Source organism: Melospiza melodia, chromosome 2, assembly GCF_035770615.1.
Source record: "Melospiza melodia melodia isolate bMelMel2 chromosome 2, bMelMel2.pri, whole genome shotgun sequence".
NCBI classification, from domain to species: domain Eukaryota; kingdom Metazoa; phylum Chordata; class Aves; order Passeriformes; family Passerellidae; genus Melospiza; species Melospiza melodia.
Window position 1 is genome coordinate 66,366,247 of NC_086195.1, and position 17,602 is coordinate 66,383,848.

Genomic DNA, 17,602 nt, shown 5'->3' on the forward strand with positions numbered 1-17,602 from the left:
GATGGGACCCAGGTAGCCTGGAGTTTGTTTGCAAACCTCTCCAGTGCTCCTAGGAGCTGCTCCCATGGCTGAGAGCACTAGGAGGGAGCTCTGCAGGGAGGAGCAGTTTTCAGACTGTGAAGTATTGCATTTGCAGCTTCTGGATGACCTGATTCATTTGGGAAGGAAGACTATAGATCACTAGGGTTTATGTTAGGACTTCCCCAGTGAGCAAGTGGCATAATACTTGGGATGTAAAACGACCCCAGAGTTTATTTTCATCAGTTATCCTGGGGAAGGGTCTTGTACCACCCACTCTGACCATATATCAGGCAGAGGAAGAGTCTGAGACATTGATGTTGTGTTGCTTCCTCCCACAGGACCACCACGACATGCTGCTGGAGATTGAGAGAGACAAGGCCATCACGGACAAAGTCATCCTCATCCAGAAGGTGGTCCGTGGGTATAAAGACAGGTAGGTATGAACCTCATTGCCAAATGGGAGGTGGGCTATGTGGGATGCTTCATCCAACAAGTGGATCCTGGAGGCTGCATCACTTCTTTGGTGCCTAGAAGACCAGAGGGGACCCCTGATGTGTTGACACTCAGGTGCAGCAAGTACTAGAGGAAAACAGTAGAGGAAACAAGAGGATAACTGTGTTATCTGCCTCAAACCTGCACAGAATAGGATGTTCTGTCCCTGTTCAGTGCCATCTTCAGGGAATGTGGTATTGCTATGACAGTGCAGCAGAGCGCTCTGAGCCACCTGAAGGCCATGCTGAGGCCATGATCTCCAATCTATGGAGATCTCCACAAGACTGCTGAGGGAACGCTGGGTCGCCACTGCTACTAAAGTTGCTCTCCCCAAAGCCCAAGGGGTTCAGAACTATTCCCTTTGCAACCCAGTTTCGAGACATAGGAAGAGGACAGGTAGCTCATGGCACTATTGTGGATGAAGAGGGGGAGCCACAGCCAAGGACAAGCTTCACCTGCAGAGGAGGGACATTTCTTGGGGTTTTATGCTCTTTGAGTGTCCAAGCCACAGCTGTGACTCAGGTTGTGCTTTGCAGAAAGGGCACATGCTAAATAACTCATCAATCTTTCACACACACTGATTGTAGTGAGACGAAACCCCCCAAGGCCTCCCAACACAATTGTCTCCATGTTGTGTACAGGTAGGATCAGATCAGGCTGAGAAGGACTGGAGGAGCAGATAGGGATAGCAGCGTGGTGTTGGTGAGGTTTGCTCTCAGTCATTTGGGTGGGATTCAATCCATTTTCAGGTGCTAGAATGAAATGGGAAGGACACATAGGGATGAGATTTTAGGTGTGAGAAGAGGATGCTGGGCTGGGATTCCTATCATCTCCTGTTCTTCCCATTTCCGTAATGTGGCATAATCTCCCTGCAGAGACCTCTCAGAGAGAGTGCCTACAGAAGTTTTTATGAAAGCAGGGAAAGTTGGGGAAGGAGACATTTTTAAGCCAAAAATGGGATGGTTGTTCCACCTGGACCCTCAGATTCAAATCTCAAAGAAATAAGGCCCAGGAGATGATGATAACTTGTGGCCAAACCACAGAGGTAAATAATTGAAATGCTTTTGCAGGTCCAATTTCCTGAAAGTGAGAAATTCAGTCCTGATGATTCAGAGATACTGGCGTGGACATAACTGCAGGAAGAACTATGGTGCTGTAAGTACAGGAGTGCTTCCTCACACCTCTGCCTTCCTGCCTCTCTAACCTGGGACATACATAAGGGTTTCCTGGTTCAAAATGTCCCATTGAATGTCAGAAGTGGTGAGGTTGGCTTTTATCAGTTGGAGTGATGAATGGAAGTTTGCTCTTTTGCTTTGTCCTCTCATTGAAGAGACCATCTTCTAGCTGTCCTCTCCCCTGTGACTTATATGTCCATTGCACCAACTGGTCATTTGGGGTTTTGTAAGTCTTCCCCTAGTTTCCAGATGACTGAAAACTCAAGAGCAGCTTCCTCTAAAAAATGTACTCCATCTCCATGTGGAACCATATTTGAATTTCTCACTCTCCCAGTCCATAGTCCTCTTCTCTTCCCTGTTCCAACTGGTTTTGACCCAACAGCAGGGTCTTTTGGAAAGTGTATTAAGGTCTAAAGTATCTCAGTATAATCTTTCAAGCCTTCAACTTGATAGAAATAGCCACTTCCAGGCTGGCTAGGATGCTGCCTCCTGCCATCAAACAGCACCTTGACTGTCAGGCAGGGGTTTTGTAGATTCTGGACCTCCACAGGAGCAACCTTTATGGCTCGTGACTACCTTGGAATGGCCAACCAGACATCCTGAGGCCTCTCAAAGGCTCAGTGGGGAACAAACTGTGTTTGTCCTTCCTGGGCTTTGAATCAATGCAGCAGCCAGACAGCTTCATTTCTCCCCCCTCTTGGAGAACCTCCCTCCAGAAGGTGTGCTGTCGTGGGGACTGATTTCAGTGGCCTGTATTTACAGCCGTGCAAGCAGGAGATTAGCAGTGGAAATCTGCTTAGGGTGGGTGAGCCCCGGGCTGGCGGGGCGGTCTCATCCTGCTCCCTCTGGCAGATGCGGATTGGCTTCCTGAGGCTGCAGGCCCTGTACCGATCCCGCAAGCTCCACAAGCAGTACCACATGGCTCGCCGGCGCATCATCGAGTTCCAGGCGCGGTGCCGGGGCTACCTGGTCCGCAGGGCTTTCCGGCACCGCCTCTGGGCCGTGCTCACCGTGCAGGCCTACGCCCGCGGCATGATCGCCCGAAGGCTCTACAAGCGCCTCCGGGGCGAGGTGAGTACCGTGGAGGAGGAACGGAGATGGGGAGAGGGGAGAAACACCTGCTTCTGTGTCGTGTGCTCTTGGGATCCAATTTTAAAGGGGAAAAAATAATTCCAAAAATAATTAGATGCCTATTCAGAAAGTCTCTTCTGTTTATTCCCACAGTATTATCGACGCCTGGAAGCAGAGAAACTTCGGCTGGCAGAAGAGGAACGACTTCGAAAGGAGATGAGTGCCAAGAAAGCCAAAGAAGAAGCAGAAAAGAAACACCAAGTACATGGGGACTTATCTCTTTGTGGGGTTCTGTCTGTTCTCCAGGAACTAGTTTTGCTTCTTTGAGAGGCAATGACAAAAATATCTAAGGGATTTCTGCCCTGCTTGAGTGATTTGTATTTAATTGACCAAAGTACTCTGTGCTCTATTAGTTTGAGTCTGGTCCAGAATTTCTGATTTGCTGCACGGGAATGCCAGAGATTATAGTTATTATTCACTTTTGCTATTGTATAAAGGGGGAACTGGGACACTCCGTGTGTGTGTGGACATGCAGGGCTGTTGTGTAAAAGAAAAAAATTAGGTCACTGAGAGTTGCTGTGCATGGACCAACGCCCCTAAACAGGCACTAAGGAATGGGGAAAATGCATTGCTTTGTCCTTCTGCAGCTGGGGAACTGAGACATGGACATGTCACTGATTTGCTCCAAGTCATGATACAGATAGAGTGCCCTAAGCACCAGGAAGCCTGCCTTCCTAAATCCATGCCCTGTGGAACTTACTGCCAGCTCTTTGGAAGGAGCAGTTCAGTCACTGCACTTCTCCCTTTGCAGGTACGCCTGGCCCAGCTGGCACGGGAAGATGCAGAGAGAGAAGTAAAGGAGAAAGAGGAAGCACGTCGGAAGAAAGAGCTCTTAGAAAAAATGGAGAGAGCTCGCAATGAGCCAGTGAATGACTCAGAAATGGTGGACAAAATGTTTGGATTCCTGGGAACAACCTCCTCTCTTCCTGGCCAGGAGGGACAGGCACCCAATGGCTTTGAGGTACTGGAGATGAACAGGAGCCTAGCTGTCACATGACAGGCATTAGTAAAATATTAATAGATCAAGAAAGAGTACAGTAATAAGAAAGTGGGTCTCTGAAGGCTTCCTTCAAAGTAAGGCTCTCCTGTGTGACCCCAGAGGGTATTGTGCTGTGGCTAGAGATGGGCAGGCATCCTGGCATCTTTCCCTGGGACTACCAAATGGAGGAGAGTGCTGTCATTATAGGGTCATCAAGGACTTGTGGCCTTTGAGGTCTTTCCTTTTAGGTTCATCACAGCTCATGGCATTTAGCTCTTAGACATCCTTTCCTCATGCTATGCATAGGGCATGCTTGTTGTATCTTCTAGTGCTCTGGGGATATTCCTGGGCACAGGCATGTCCTTCAAAACTTGGGCTTTGCATGGGCTCCAGAGCTATATTCCATGTTTTTCTTCCTGCTGACTTTTTGTTTTGGGATGGAAATCAGACTGACAGAAAAGTCAGGCCCAAAGGGAAATGGTAGTTTGATATCCAAAGCCATGCTGAGTGTCTGACGTTTCCTTCCACAACAGGATCTTGAGCAAGTCCAGAAGGAGCTGGAGGAAGAGGACCTGGATGCAGCATTGCCTCTCCCTGAGGAGGAGGAAGAAGACCTCTCAGAGTACAAATTTGCCAAGTTTGCTGCCACGTATTTCCAGGGCACAACAACACACACGTACATCCGCCGGCCCCTCAAGCAGCCTCTCTTGTACCATGAAGATGAAGGAGACCAGTTGGTGAGGCAGGGGATGAAAAACCTTGTGCAGGGCTGGGTGGGTTGGAGCAAACCTGGGTAACCCTCCAGCCAGAGAGAGTTTCCAATTTGGGATACACTCATCTGCTACACGTGTCCATGACCACTGCCCACCAGTATGCTTTGAGTGCTGGTAGGACAGGGAATATCAGGGGGATGGAGCATTAGAGGGGAGGGTCCCTCTCTGTACCTTGGTGTTAAGACAATGAGGTGCCCAGGACGTGGGCAATGGAAATTGTTGCCTCAGCACAACTTGTAAAGATTCTAGGGAGCTGGAAAAGTTGCTTCTTGCCTTGTCATACACACCAATGAAGAGCTAGAAGAGAAGAATTGCTTGTGCCATAGCCAGCAGTACAAGAGCAGAAATGGATTGAACCTGCATGCCTATAATGCATATTACATTACCCATGAGCTTCCCTTCACTGTGGTTCTTCTTCCCCTGTGGGTCAGGAGCTGCCAGTCCCTGCCTCTTAGTAAGGTTGGCATTCCCTGTCAAGCAGCAAACCCCTTGTGGCGTTCACAGACACATTGATGGTGGCACAAACACAGAGCCACACAGAATGTCTGGTCCCAGCCAGCAGCCTGCCCAGCATTCAGAGAGGGTGTGTGCTGCAGGCAAAAAACAGTGTGCCACTGTTACATGTGGCACAGGCAATAGAGGGAAGTATTTTATCTCCTGCAGATGTACAGAGAGACCACAGGGGGGATCCTGATGGATTCAGCATGGCTGGACCACCCCCTCCACTGACCTGGTGTGAGCTAACAGGCTGTGACTTTCCTCTCAAATAGGCGGCACTTGCCGTATGGATCACAATCCTGCGTTTCATGGGAGACCTCCCTGAGCCAAAATACCACACAGCCATGAGTGATGGGGGTGAGAAGATACCAGTAATGACAAAAATCTATGAGACTCTTGGGAAGAAGACCTATAAGAAAGAGCTGCAGGCTCTGCAGGGAGAAGGAGAGGTAACTGTTGTGGCTGTAAAAGAGATGTTGTTATTATTAGGTGTTGGATATTGAAATGTGTTGGAAAGAAACAACTTGTGGGGTTTGCTGCAGGCAATCAGTTTGTTGATTTTATTTGCGCTTATGCTATGAAGGGAGAATTGCCTGTGATCCTGTCCCTTCCTCACAGGGGGAACTGAATGTCCGCCAGCTGAATGTTCCCCAGTGAAGGAAGTGCCCTGATATCTCTCATGGCACTTTGATCTCTCTCCTCCACCCTCTCCCCACCTAAAGTACAGGGGGGAATGCAATGTCCTATGTTTCTTACTTGGAGATTTCCTTTTGATCTGCCCTGAGTCAGAAGAGACTAAATTAAAAATGTGCCCTTAATCTTGGAGCAGGAAGTAATTAGTTACCAGGATATTAAGCTGTGAAAAGAAAAATTTTTATAAAACCAAATCCCTATTGCATCCTGAGTGCCTTCTGGATGTCACTGGAGGACTTCATCTTAGTATCCTTCCCAGACAAAACGTTATTCTGGAGAAATCAATGTCCACAGTGCTGATACATTTTCATCTTTGGCAATTGCTTTATTCAACAGGATGAGATATGATCTGCCATTGGCATCTTCTGGATGCCACTGTTCAATTTTCAAGAAGTTTTCTTGACAAGTCTCTGTAGTATTTGCAGAGGTAAATTAACAAATCTCTTGTTCTTTAAATGACGATACCATTCAGCACTTCTAGTGAATTACCTGATGAGTGTAGCCTCAGGATCATAATTCTGTAAAAATATACACCAAGAATCACCTTTCATTCCTTCTGCCCATAACTTCTTGCTTGTTTATTAGAAAAAGTTGTATTTTGGCCAACTGAGATATTAGGTAGTACAGAAGAGAAGGAAATTTAAGCTGTCCTTTTTGACTGTGGTTAAATCATCTCTTCACAGTACAAAAAGATGCCTGAGCAAAATGATATGCAAATCCAGGTTTACAGCACCAGCTCATGTTTATAATGGATATAAACCATCACAGCCACAGGACTTTAAGTGTCATTTAGGTGTGAAATTGTGGTCTTTTCAAAGCTGTTTACATGGGTAAAGGTTAACTGGGCCCAAAAGTTTGCTATAAAAGCAGAAAGCCAGCAAATAATATGATGACATATAGTCAGTGCCTGGAACTGTCCCACATCAAAGGTGTCCTTCTGGGAAACCTGACAGAGCACAGGACTGGCTAAAAGTTATGAAACCACAGGGGGTGGACTACCTGTCCATGAATCCCTGGCTACATGACTTCCAGCTAAAAACCTGCTGTGCAAATGGCTTGTCTCAGAGAGTGGCCTTGCTCGTCTCATTTCCACTGTCATACAGCAGAAATGGATGGACCTGGACTCAGCACAAATCAGCCATGTATTCAACATAACTTTTTTCATATAATTTTGATCTGAGGGAAACTTACTGATTAGAGAGTACTTACAAAATTCAGAGCCAGCCCTGGGTTATCCAGAGGCTCAGGAATATGGGTCTAGACTTCTGGTTCCCATTAGCCTCTGACACATCTCAGTCTCTGCTCAGGATTAATGGTCTTTTGCAGGAGCCCAGGGAGGCAGAGAGAGCACTTGTTCAGCACTTGCATCTCACCACTTTGCATCCCCTCCTCTTGCTTTGCAGAGTACTCATGTTGATGGGCACAAGAAGAACAGTGTGCGGCACAAACTGGTCTCCTTAACACTCAAGAAGAAATCCAAACTGACGGAGGAGGTGAGGGGAGACGCTTGGCCGCCTGGCAGCACAAGTGCCGTTGGATTGTCTGCAGCCCTCTCTGACTCTCTTCTGCTTTTCCCTAGACAACATAGAACCAGCCCTCCTCTGGGTTTGGCGCTACCTGTCTCTCTGCCTGAAAGATTTAAGGAGTGTTTAAGGGGAAAGGTTGGCTTCCCGTGTCTCCTTGAGTCATTCTGCACCTCGCGCCGGCCTCCCCTCGGCTCCTGTTCTCCATCCATCCAGCACCTTCCCTCCCCTCTTTCACAGCCCTCCATCCAGCTGCTGATACCTCTCACCACTCTGTGATGGTCTGATTGCTATCCCTGCTGTTAGTTTCCTGCCCGTAGATAGCAGAGATGGGGTCTCCAACAGCACTCTGCTCCACTCCAGTGCCAGGGACAGAACTCCCCATGGGAGCAGTTACCCCAGACTGAGAGCTTTTGAGAAGTGCTGTCTCAAAAGAGTCAGGAATGATCAATCTTTCAGGTGGGGGTGATGGAAACAATTGATAGACTGCCCATTTGCAGAGCAGGCACCATCTTACCTGGCTACAGCTGCTTGAGAGCATGAAGATTGGGGAGAAACAGGAGAGAAACAGGGCCTTATCCAGCTCACCCTAATTGGCTCTGAAGATGCTCTAGGAATGTCTATCTCTCTAAATGGAGATGGGGTTAACTAGCTGAGACAGTGAGCTGCTAGGCAGACAAATGCCATCCTTGTTTTCACAAACAGCACTATGCTTAAGCAGTTTCAGCTGCACCATTAGCGTGGGCAATGGGTCCATTTTGCCTGTGAAAACATTGATGATTATTTTAATATGATTAGATTAAAGGGACAAGTCCTCCTTGGCAATTAGATGGTTTATTCCAAAGAAATTTGGTGTCCCCTCTCCTAGCAGCAGGAGCAGCTCAGAGCTGGGATACAAGGGGGTGCCATTGTAGAAACCCTGGGAAAGGACCAAGCAGGTGGAAGTGTAACTAGACAGGACCATTTTTAATTTCACCCATATATGATTAAAGCAAACACAGTCAAACCCTCCCATTCCCTTTAAAATCCTAGATCAAAGAACTTCTGAGAGCCCTCCTGGCTGGTGGAGGAGTCCTTCTGGGGAGCACCACACACTTGGGATGGGGGTGGGGGGGCCCACAGTGACTGGCTGTCCTGAAGGAGACCAATATGTTTTGTTGGCAGGTGACAAAGAGACTTCATGATGGTGAGTCTACGCTGCAGGGTAATAGCATGCTCGAGGACAGACCCACTTCCAACCTGGAGAAGCTCCATTTCATTATTGGTAATGGCATCCTCAGGCCAGCCTTAAGGTTAGACATCAAAACAAAGGCATGAACATGCCATTCTTTCCATTCCTTCTTTCTTGAGCTTTTCTTGAGCTATTCAAACAAGTTTGATATTATCTGCAGCTTTACAAAGCTCTTGTTTCATTATTTTTTCATGGTTAAGTTGTGTAATGCAGACTAGGCTGGATCATGTTCCTTACTGCCCATATCAGACCCAGTGGAAAGACTATGCAGATTCAAATATTTCTGGAAGTCCTAATGACACTGGATTGGTCTTTTAAATGCCCACTCTTGTTCCTCACGTCTCTGTTTTCCATTTGACTATTGTATCTCTTTTGTTTGTATGAATATTTTTAATGGTCCGCTAATGAAAAACTCAAACTCATTTCAGCTGCTAAATGAAGCATTCAAAAATTGGAAAGTGTCAAATGAAGGGCACTTGCTCATCTCTGGTTTAGCCAATTTATGTGTTTATGTTTATTAATAGAAGCTAGTGTAAAATAATTCCTCTTTTTTATTGTTTAACTTTTAATTATTTTTAATTCCTATTTTAGGGATGAAATCTACTGTCAAATCTGCAAGCAGCTGACTCAGAACCCATCCAAAAGCAGCCATGCTAGGGGTTGGATACTGATGTCCCTTTGTGTGGGATGTTTTGCTCCTTCTGAGAAGTTTGTGAAGGTAACTTGTAGATGATATTTGTCTAATGAATTATCTACCAATACATTTTCTTTTCTACTCATGGGACAAGCTTTTGTCTTGGGTTTCACAGTAGAGGTAATCCCAGTCTTTGCCAGAAATGAAGATAAGAGAGTTCCTAAGGAAATTGTTCATGATCCAAGGTTCAATGTCTAATGTCAATCAGATGAGTCACTCCTGAGAAGTGACTGTCTCTTTCCTGTGACTCTAAAGGTAACGTAGATAACCAAATTACATGATGTCTCCTGCATGTAGATGTGTGAAGATGTGATTAAGTGACTTCTGGTAGGAAATTTGTTTAGGGGAGCCTGCAAGTGGAATTCACACGACCAGAATAGCCCACCTTTCTCCTCTGTTTCTTATATGCAGAGGTCTGTGTATTCAGCATTTACTGGCTTTGACAGTATGACCTCAGGTATCTACTCTACCATAACTGGCAAGGTAGAGCACAGCCAATTACAAATATAAATTTATACTAAAAAATGCACATGGAAAGGGAAGGATTTAATTTATATGGAAGTATGCTTGCAAAGGTGCTCTCTGAATGATGCTATGTTCCCCATCATGTGTCATATTGAGAACATCCAATTCCAAACAGCCACATGAGATGACATGTAACCCATCTTCAGCAGCACTGTGGATCAGCAGGACTGAAGTCAGTGGGAGATGCCAAGTGGCTGACACGTTAGAAAATCAGGTTGTTCTTAAGGATTTTCTCTTTTCTGGGCAAAGTTCTGTTGCCTAGATTTGAACAGTCTGCTTTCCAAATTAGAGAGTCGTGGAATTGTTTGGGTTGGAAAAGATGTCTAAGACCAAGTCCAACCACTGCCAATCCAACCACTGCCAAGCCTACCACTAAAGCATGTCCACAGGTGCCATATCTGCATTTTTTTTTTAATACTTCCAGGGATGATGATTCCACCACTTCCCTGGACAATTTGTTCCATTGCCTGACTGGAAATAAAGATGTTCCATTAATTTCCATAGATATCATATTAGGTACTGAGTGTTCAGGACTGAAAGAGCTGAAGCCAAGAATAGAAATGCCTCCTTCATCCCCAGGCCTTGTCAGTGTGAAATCTAATAAAGAAGATAAATCACTGGCAAAGTCACAGGAAATTAAATTAAGTGTGGAAATGAGATCTGAGAAGTATGGTGCAGGAAGCTGTGTTGGTTTAAATCTTTAATAACAGAAGGTTTCTTTAGGATAGTGAAGCACTTGTCAGAAATAATGTATAAGTAGTTCTGGAGGCTCAGACATAGAATCATACAACCACGGGATCATAGAATCACAGACACATAGAATGGTTTGGGCTGGAAGGGATCTTTATAAGTCATCCAGTTAAACCCTGCTGCCAAGGGGGCATTCCTTCCACTAGACCAGATTGCTCAGAGTTCCATTCAGCCTGACCAGGGATGAGGCAGACACAATTTTTCTGGACAGCCTGTTCCAGTGCCTTACCCCACCCTCATAGCAAATAATTTCTTCCTTATGCCCAATCTAAACCTGCCCTCTTTTGGTTTAAAGTAACTTCCCCTTGTCCTGTCCTTCCATGCCTTTATCAAAAGTCCCTCTCCAGCTCTCTTGTAGCCCCTCTAAGTTCTGGAAGGTGCTCTAAAGTCTCCCTGGAGCTTTCTCTTCTCCAGCTGAGCAACCTCAACTCTCTCCACCTGTCTCTATAGCAGAGGTGCTCCAGCCCTGTGAGCATCTTAGCAGCCTCCCCCAGACTTGCTCCAACAGCTCAACATCTTTCTTGTGTTGGGGGCCCCAGAGCTGGATGCAGCACTCCAGGTGGGATCTAGTTAGGGCAGAGCAGGGGGCAGAATTTTGCCCTGCTGTCCACACTGCTGGTGATGCACCCCAGGACACGTTTGGCTTTCTGAGCTTTGACTGCTCACTGATGGGTCATGTTGAACTTCTTGTCCATGAATACTCTCAAGTCCTTCTCCCCAGGACTAGTCTCAATCCATTCTCTGCCTAGCCTGTGTTTGTGTTTGGGATTGCCCTAGCCCAGGCGCAGGAAATTGCTCTTGTCCTTGTTGAACCTCTTGTGGTTCACGCAGGCCCAACTCTTAGGCATGTCCAAGTCCCTCTGCATGGCATCCATTTCCTTCTATGATTCTGTCATTCAAAAGTATCGATTAGAACTGAACATTTTGAGAAGGATTTCATTGATAATGAGACAGGTCTTCAATATGTATTCCAGCTCCCAGATATTCAAGTTATGCTTTGGATCCCACCTTTATCGCATCATGTGTTAAATATGGGCCAAGGCACATTAGCACTCCTGTTCTTTGCACCTTTCTTTCAACTAACAGTGGGTCTAGGTGGGAAGGTTCAGTCACAAGGAAGTAGGAATGTGAAAAAATATGTAATTACATAGTTCATTATTAGCAATAGCATAATTAAACCTACACTTTGACATTGCATCAGCCATTTACAATCATTTGCAGCAGATCTCTGCGGGGTGCAGAGGTTCAGGGACATCACACCATAACCAATATGATCCAGTGAAGTCAAATTAATTATACCTAAAAAGACTATAGTTTTAATAAATCTCTACTGTCCACGCATCTCTAGCTAGTACATGATTAGTTAATCCTCGCTGTTCATGCGTCTAATATAGAATACTGATTGGATCACCCAATTTTTCACGCGTCTTGCTGTGGTTGCCTGGCCCACCCATGACTCACTTTTTTCTTACTTTCCCAAGCTTGCTGACAAACTTCCTGAGTCCTGATGACTCTTCTTCTTGTATCTTCTTCAAGAATATACCGACCCCATTTCTGAATTTGTCCATTATTCATTGTTTGTGAGCATGTCCATTGTCCATTATTACAAGCAGGCTGGATTGTGCATCAGCTGAATATGGCCATTGTCTAGCAAGAACTCCTCAATCTGCAAAAAACTCTCAACAGATCTCATCCCTATAACCTCCCTGTGTTACATAGGTACTTCATACTGTCTCTGTAAGTTAGGATTTACTGAGATACCTATCTCTCTGGCCATGTTATTTATGGCGGACAGTGTTGCAAAGCAGTCTGTGTTTCTGAAGGAATAGCTGTGTGTTATCATTTCAAAGAACTCTATCTTTCTACAAAGTCTCTCAGAAAAAATTGGTTTACAGATTTATTAGTCTTTGCTAACATTTTGGCCAAGGTGTTTGTGTAAAATTTTTGAGTGTGTTATCTTTCATATTGTGGAAATCACAATAATGTCGTTATGTTTTTAACATACACTGAAGTGCTTAAAATTCTGTTTTAGGCCAAAATGCTATTTGAAATCTGACTAGGGAGATATCTGTTAATGTCACTGTGAAAGATCTTTTGTGCTGTCAGTTAAATGTTCTTAGCAGCATTCACTTACAATCCTCTGGAATCATTACTTATACATGTTTTTCATTTGCTCCCATCTTTTTGGCCAACATTCACTAACATTTTATAACACATCTTTAAAATACAAAGATAGAAATCCCTGGCAGCAATAGCAGGAACAGAAGAGCTTCTGCTCTGGCTTCAATCAAAGCTCTATCTGGTCTGGTATCTTATCTCCTCTGAGGCCAGAAATGCACAGTAGAAGAACAAGGCAGGGGTGCAGACTGTCTACTGTCTCTCAGCTTCCAGTGATGTGATGCAGGAACATCCAAGCCTGAGTGGTATCACTGTCATTAGTCACAGAGGGCTTTTCTCCAATAAAACATTACTTTTTGCAAATGCTTGGCCTCTTAAGCCAAAGGTCTAAACAATGTGTTCCCTGCTGCCGACAGTATTTAAGGAACTTTATCAACGGAGGCCCCCCAGGTTACGCTCCCTATTGTGAAGAGAGGCTGAGGCGGACGTTTGCCAACGGGACGAGGACACAGCCACCCAGCTGGCTGGAGCTGCAGGTATGAGCCCCTCCATGTCCTCCCCAGGGAACTGGGGCTTAGGGTTTAAGCCTTCCACTGTCACAAGAACCACATGTCTGTCAGGACAGAATGTGGGACAGCAGAATGCCTGTTCCTGTCAACAATTTTCATTAAATTCCAACATACTGCATTCCCTGTACACATCCTGGATGTGCTCCAGAGTATGTTGAAGATCAATCCTTTTGGCTGCATCAGTATTTGTAAATTAAAAATGTGCTGTTGGCATTGAGTCCAGCTGGCACAGAGCAAGCTCCTGTGTGTTCAAAAAACAATGTTCCAGATGAAAGTGGCTGCAGGCAAACTGCCTCCCATGAGTGGTCCCTGGGGCTTGTTTGGGGATAATTACGGCTGGAACAGGCAGTTTGTGCAAATTTGCTCATTTTCTAAACTGGTTTCAAGCATATACAGCTGTGTTCCGGTGTCCATGAGCATTCCCAAGCATGCTTTTATTTTCTGGATTAGGCACCTTGATGACTGAATGTAGTAAATAAAATATCTGTGACTTCCAAGTGCTTCCAGTGGCTGGCTGTACATTATCCTGTTGATAAATATGGTGTGGTAGCACTGAAAAGCAGCCAGTCAGTGGGATCAGGAATTAGTAAGTGGTTACCATAGTGGGGTAGCGGAGTATGCAGGTAAATAATATTGAAATACACGTAACATTATAAAGTTTGACTTTAATCCTTTAGGCGACCAAGTCCAAGAAACCGATCATGCTGCCTGTCACGTTTATGGATGGCACAACAAAGACCCTGTTGACAGACTCTGCAACAACTGCTAAAGAGCTCTGTAATTCTTTGGCTGACAAAATCAGCCTGAAGGACCGATTTGGCTTTTCACTCTACATTGCACTTTTTGACAAGGTATATCTTAACTTCTGTTCCTGAATAGTTCTGGGAAAGAAGAGGGAGGTTCTCCTTGCTGTCATATAACTTCCAGAAGGCAGAGGGATTATTTCTACAGTGCAAATCTCAGTATGATTTTCACAAAAAGAGTAGTCAAACTCTGCAGCTGGGTGTAGGAAAATCTCTCTCCTCTGAATATCCTTGGAGATATTCAGAATTTAACAGGAAAATGCACAGAGAAACCCATTCAAAGATGCACCTGTTCTGACTAGTCTGGTGGACCAGAAACCTTCAGAAATTCCTTTCCTCCTACAGGCTTATGTGATGCTATTCTCTTACTCTCAGTTAAGCTTATTAGAGATGAATTTCCAGTAAAACATCCTACCTGGATTTTATGCAAGGGAGCCAATTAAGTTTAATTGGAAAGCTAACAGTTGAAATTAAGCTTCTGAAATGAGATAAAATCCAAACTGCCGTGCCTGCATTGGCATTTAACCTGCTTTATTTGACCTAAAAATATATATTTCTCAGAAATTCTGTTGAAATAAAGATGAGCATAAATGAGAGGGGCAAAGCTTCATCAGGTGAGACAACAGCTGCAAGTCAATGAAACTCAAGTATACCAAGAGCTGCTGCATAGGAGTATGAAGTATATTCTCACCTACAGATGTGGCCACCTCTGCCTCTAGGTGGGGAAGAAAATGGTTTACACTCTGTATTCTTCATCTTTTTTGAGGAGACATTCAGCAAAGGATGCTAAGTCTGAGGAGATGTAGTGCTTTGGGGGCCTCATGGCAGACCCCAGTGAGGAGACATGTAAATTTCTGTAACAGGACAGGCTCTTTTATTCTGGGTTTTTCTGATGCTTAGCTAGGTTGGATCCAAGTTCATGACTTCAAAACAGCACATTTCAAAGCACAGTATGAATCAACAATAGTTTAAAATGGGACCATTGGCTTTGCTGAATCATGCTGATGCTCTTTTTTCAGTCTGGATGGGAAGCTGGAGCTCAAAATGTAATGGCTCACCCAGCCATGCTGCAGGACTTGGCTGACTAGATGACATAGAACCATTGATTGTTTTTATTATTCTGATTATAAAGGTAGTCAGAGTGACTCAAAAATAGACCTCTCTACCTAAAACAGTCTGCATTTGTTCAGGTGAATGGCACATTTCTCTCTGCCCTGCCTAGGTGTCCTCACTGGGGAGTGGCAATGACCACGTGATGGATGCTGTGTCCCAGTGCGAGCAGTATGCCAAGGAGCAGGGAGCACAGGAGCGCAACGCACCGTGGCGGCTCTTCTTCAGGAAGGAGATCTTCACCCCCTGGCACAACCCCAGCGAGGACAACGTGGCCACCAATCTCATCTACCAACAGATCGTGCGAGGGGTGAAGTTTGGGGAGTACCGGTGTGACAAGGTGTGTGACCTCAGCAGCTCCCAGTCTGGTCCAACAAGTATCTTTGAGATGGTGAAATAGGTTACAACGAAGGGGATGATAAATATTCCTCCCTGGAAACCCATTAGCTTGGGCATTATGGTACTCACTTGGAAAACAGGAGCTACAGCAGTCAGATTGTCTTGACTGGGCTTGGAAGCTTCCATGTGCTGCATGAGCATTCTTAACAATGAACATGGTAAGGCTTAATCATAGCTTTCAGTAGTCAATGCCCTGAACTTTAGATGTGCAAAAAGGTGCAGAAGTGAAGTTCTGCCAAAAAGAAGCATCCCCACACAACTATGTAGTACACCCAGCCTCCACAACATGCTTCTTGAGTGGCGGAGGATGGATGTTGTGATGACTTGGTGACAGCATTAACTTGATTTGTTTGGCTCCCACAGGAGGAAGATCTGGCAGAACTGGCTTCCCAGCAGTACTACGTGGACTATGGGTCAGAAATGGTACTGGAAAGGCTGCTAAATCTAATTCCATCCTACATTCCAGACAGAGAGATCACAGCTTCAAAAACAGTGGAAAAATGGGCTCAGCTTATTATAGCTGCACATAAAAAGGTGGGGACAATAGATCACCTGTCAGGGACCATGTCATGTTTCAATAGCTTCATTTGCCTTTTAAACATGTGTCAGACATCATTGCTCAGCTCTTAGCCTGGCCTAAAGCTAAACCTGTGAGAAAGGGTAGGGCTAGTACTAACCATATTCAGCTTTACCATTGGTTTTTATGCAAGATCTGGCAAAAGACATCCTGCAAAGATTTACTGTGAGATGCAAAACACCATCTCAGGGGTGACATTCCTGTTACACAAGATTGTGGTGTTACCGGTTGTATTACAGAGGAGGTTCATGTCTCTGGGTAATGTCAGGGCTTTATTGTGCCAAGCACTGTATAAAACCTCCCTGGCCTCAATTAGCACATTTGTGACACTTTCACACGACAACACTTCCCAGTACTCCTGGAACATCACCACTCATGAGAGGTGATGTTCCTGGCATGAGCGTGGGCATTCATTTAACATCAGGAGCCACCTTCAGATCAGGATCCCTACTATGTAAACATCTCCATGTGCATGGGGAGTCTCACCTGAACTTAACTGTCAGTGGAGACACAGGGATTCACTTGGACCTTGCACATCCCCCTGTCAGCTTGTCAGCCTGTCAGCTTTGTACAGAAGTGTCAGGTGTCTAAGGATGCCCTAAATAAGGGGCTTAAGAGATGAATGTCTGCTTCCAGCTAAAGGAATGTCAAGCTGAAAAGTAAACACTTACTTTAGGGAAATCCAGTCAGCTGAGGCCAATCTCACTGAGACTGGTTGCTCCAGATGCTTGCCCAGCTTTCTCCAAGTCAGATTATTCCATAAAGTGGAAACTGAAGGCCAGGACTTTGACCAAACTGTCACTTGTTCCTGCAGTAGTTTGGCCCTTAGCCACGCTGAGACCTCCATTAATATTTGTTCCAAGATCTTCAGGTCGTTAATATTTGTTCCGAGATCTTCAATCATGGATTGATTTTCCTTGCTCCCTTCCTGGATATAACTGTGTTTTGCTTCATGTTGGTTGTGGTTTGCTTTTTTCTGTAGGGAATTTATACTCAGAAGAGAGCAGACCCAAAAAAGGTCAAGGAAGAAGTAGTGGATTTTGCACGTTTCAAGTGGCCTTTGCTGTTTTCTCGATTTTATGAAGCCTTCAAATTCTCAGGTGAGTCAGTAGAGCACATCCCCAGAGCACAAGCTGCTCTAAAGCAAAAGGAAGGAGAGATGGGGATTCCAGAGACAAGAAGGGGACCATCTAGATGGTCTTTTTTGGACACATTATTTTTTGTTGCGTCCTGGTTAGCAATGACTCAGTCTATGGGTCTGCCACTATTTCTCTCCCTTAAAAAAACAGAGAGCTTTTTGATAATTGCATCCTCCTTTAAAACGTTTTCCATATCCTAAGACCCTTCATGAGCTGATTGAATGTCTTGTCTTAACCCCAGGGCCAAGCCTGCCTAAAAATGATGTGATTGTAGCTGTCAACTGGACAGGGGTGTACTTTGTGGATGAACAGGAGCAGGTTCTTTTAGAGCTTTCTTTCCCAGAGATCACAGCTGTGTCAAGCAGCAGGTAAGGAGGAATAGACTGGGCTGGCAATCTCACC

At 45.2% G+C, this 17,602-nt stretch overlaps 1 protein-coding gene across 1 annotated transcript in view; it reads left to right on the forward strand.

Annotated features, from left to right (window-relative positions):
- Window positions 1–17,602, forward strand: part of MYO7A (myosin VIIA) — a 63,702-nt gene that overhangs the window by 33,155 nt on the left and 12,945 nt on the right. The window contains exons 20-35 of the mRNA XM_063148691.1: window positions 360–454; window positions 1,584–1,668; window positions 2,541–2,759; window positions 2,913–3,020; window positions 3,571–3,780; window positions 4,332–4,535; window positions 5,342–5,518; window positions 7,166–7,255; window positions 8,450–8,577; window positions 9,108–9,234; window positions 13,020–13,139; window positions 13,850–14,023; window positions 15,198–15,425; window positions 15,848–16,018; window positions 17,044–17,161; window positions 17,442–17,568. Of these exons, the coding sequence (XP_063004761.1) occupies window positions 360–454; window positions 1,584–1,668; window positions 2,541–2,759; window positions 2,913–3,020; window positions 3,571–3,780; window positions 4,332–4,535; window positions 5,342–5,518; window positions 7,166–7,255; window positions 8,450–8,577; window positions 9,108–9,234; window positions 13,020–13,139; window positions 13,850–14,023; window positions 15,198–15,425; window positions 15,848–16,018; window positions 17,044–17,161; window positions 17,442–17,568 (2,381 nt within the window). The remainder of the gene's footprint in view (window positions 1–359; window positions 455–1,583; window positions 1,669–2,540; window positions 2,760–2,912; window positions 3,021–3,570; window positions 3,781–4,331; window positions 4,536–5,341; window positions 5,519–7,165; window positions 7,256–8,449; window positions 8,578–9,107; window positions 9,235–13,019; window positions 13,140–13,849; window positions 14,024–15,197; window positions 15,426–15,847; window positions 16,019–17,043; window positions 17,162–17,441; window positions 17,569–17,602) is intronic.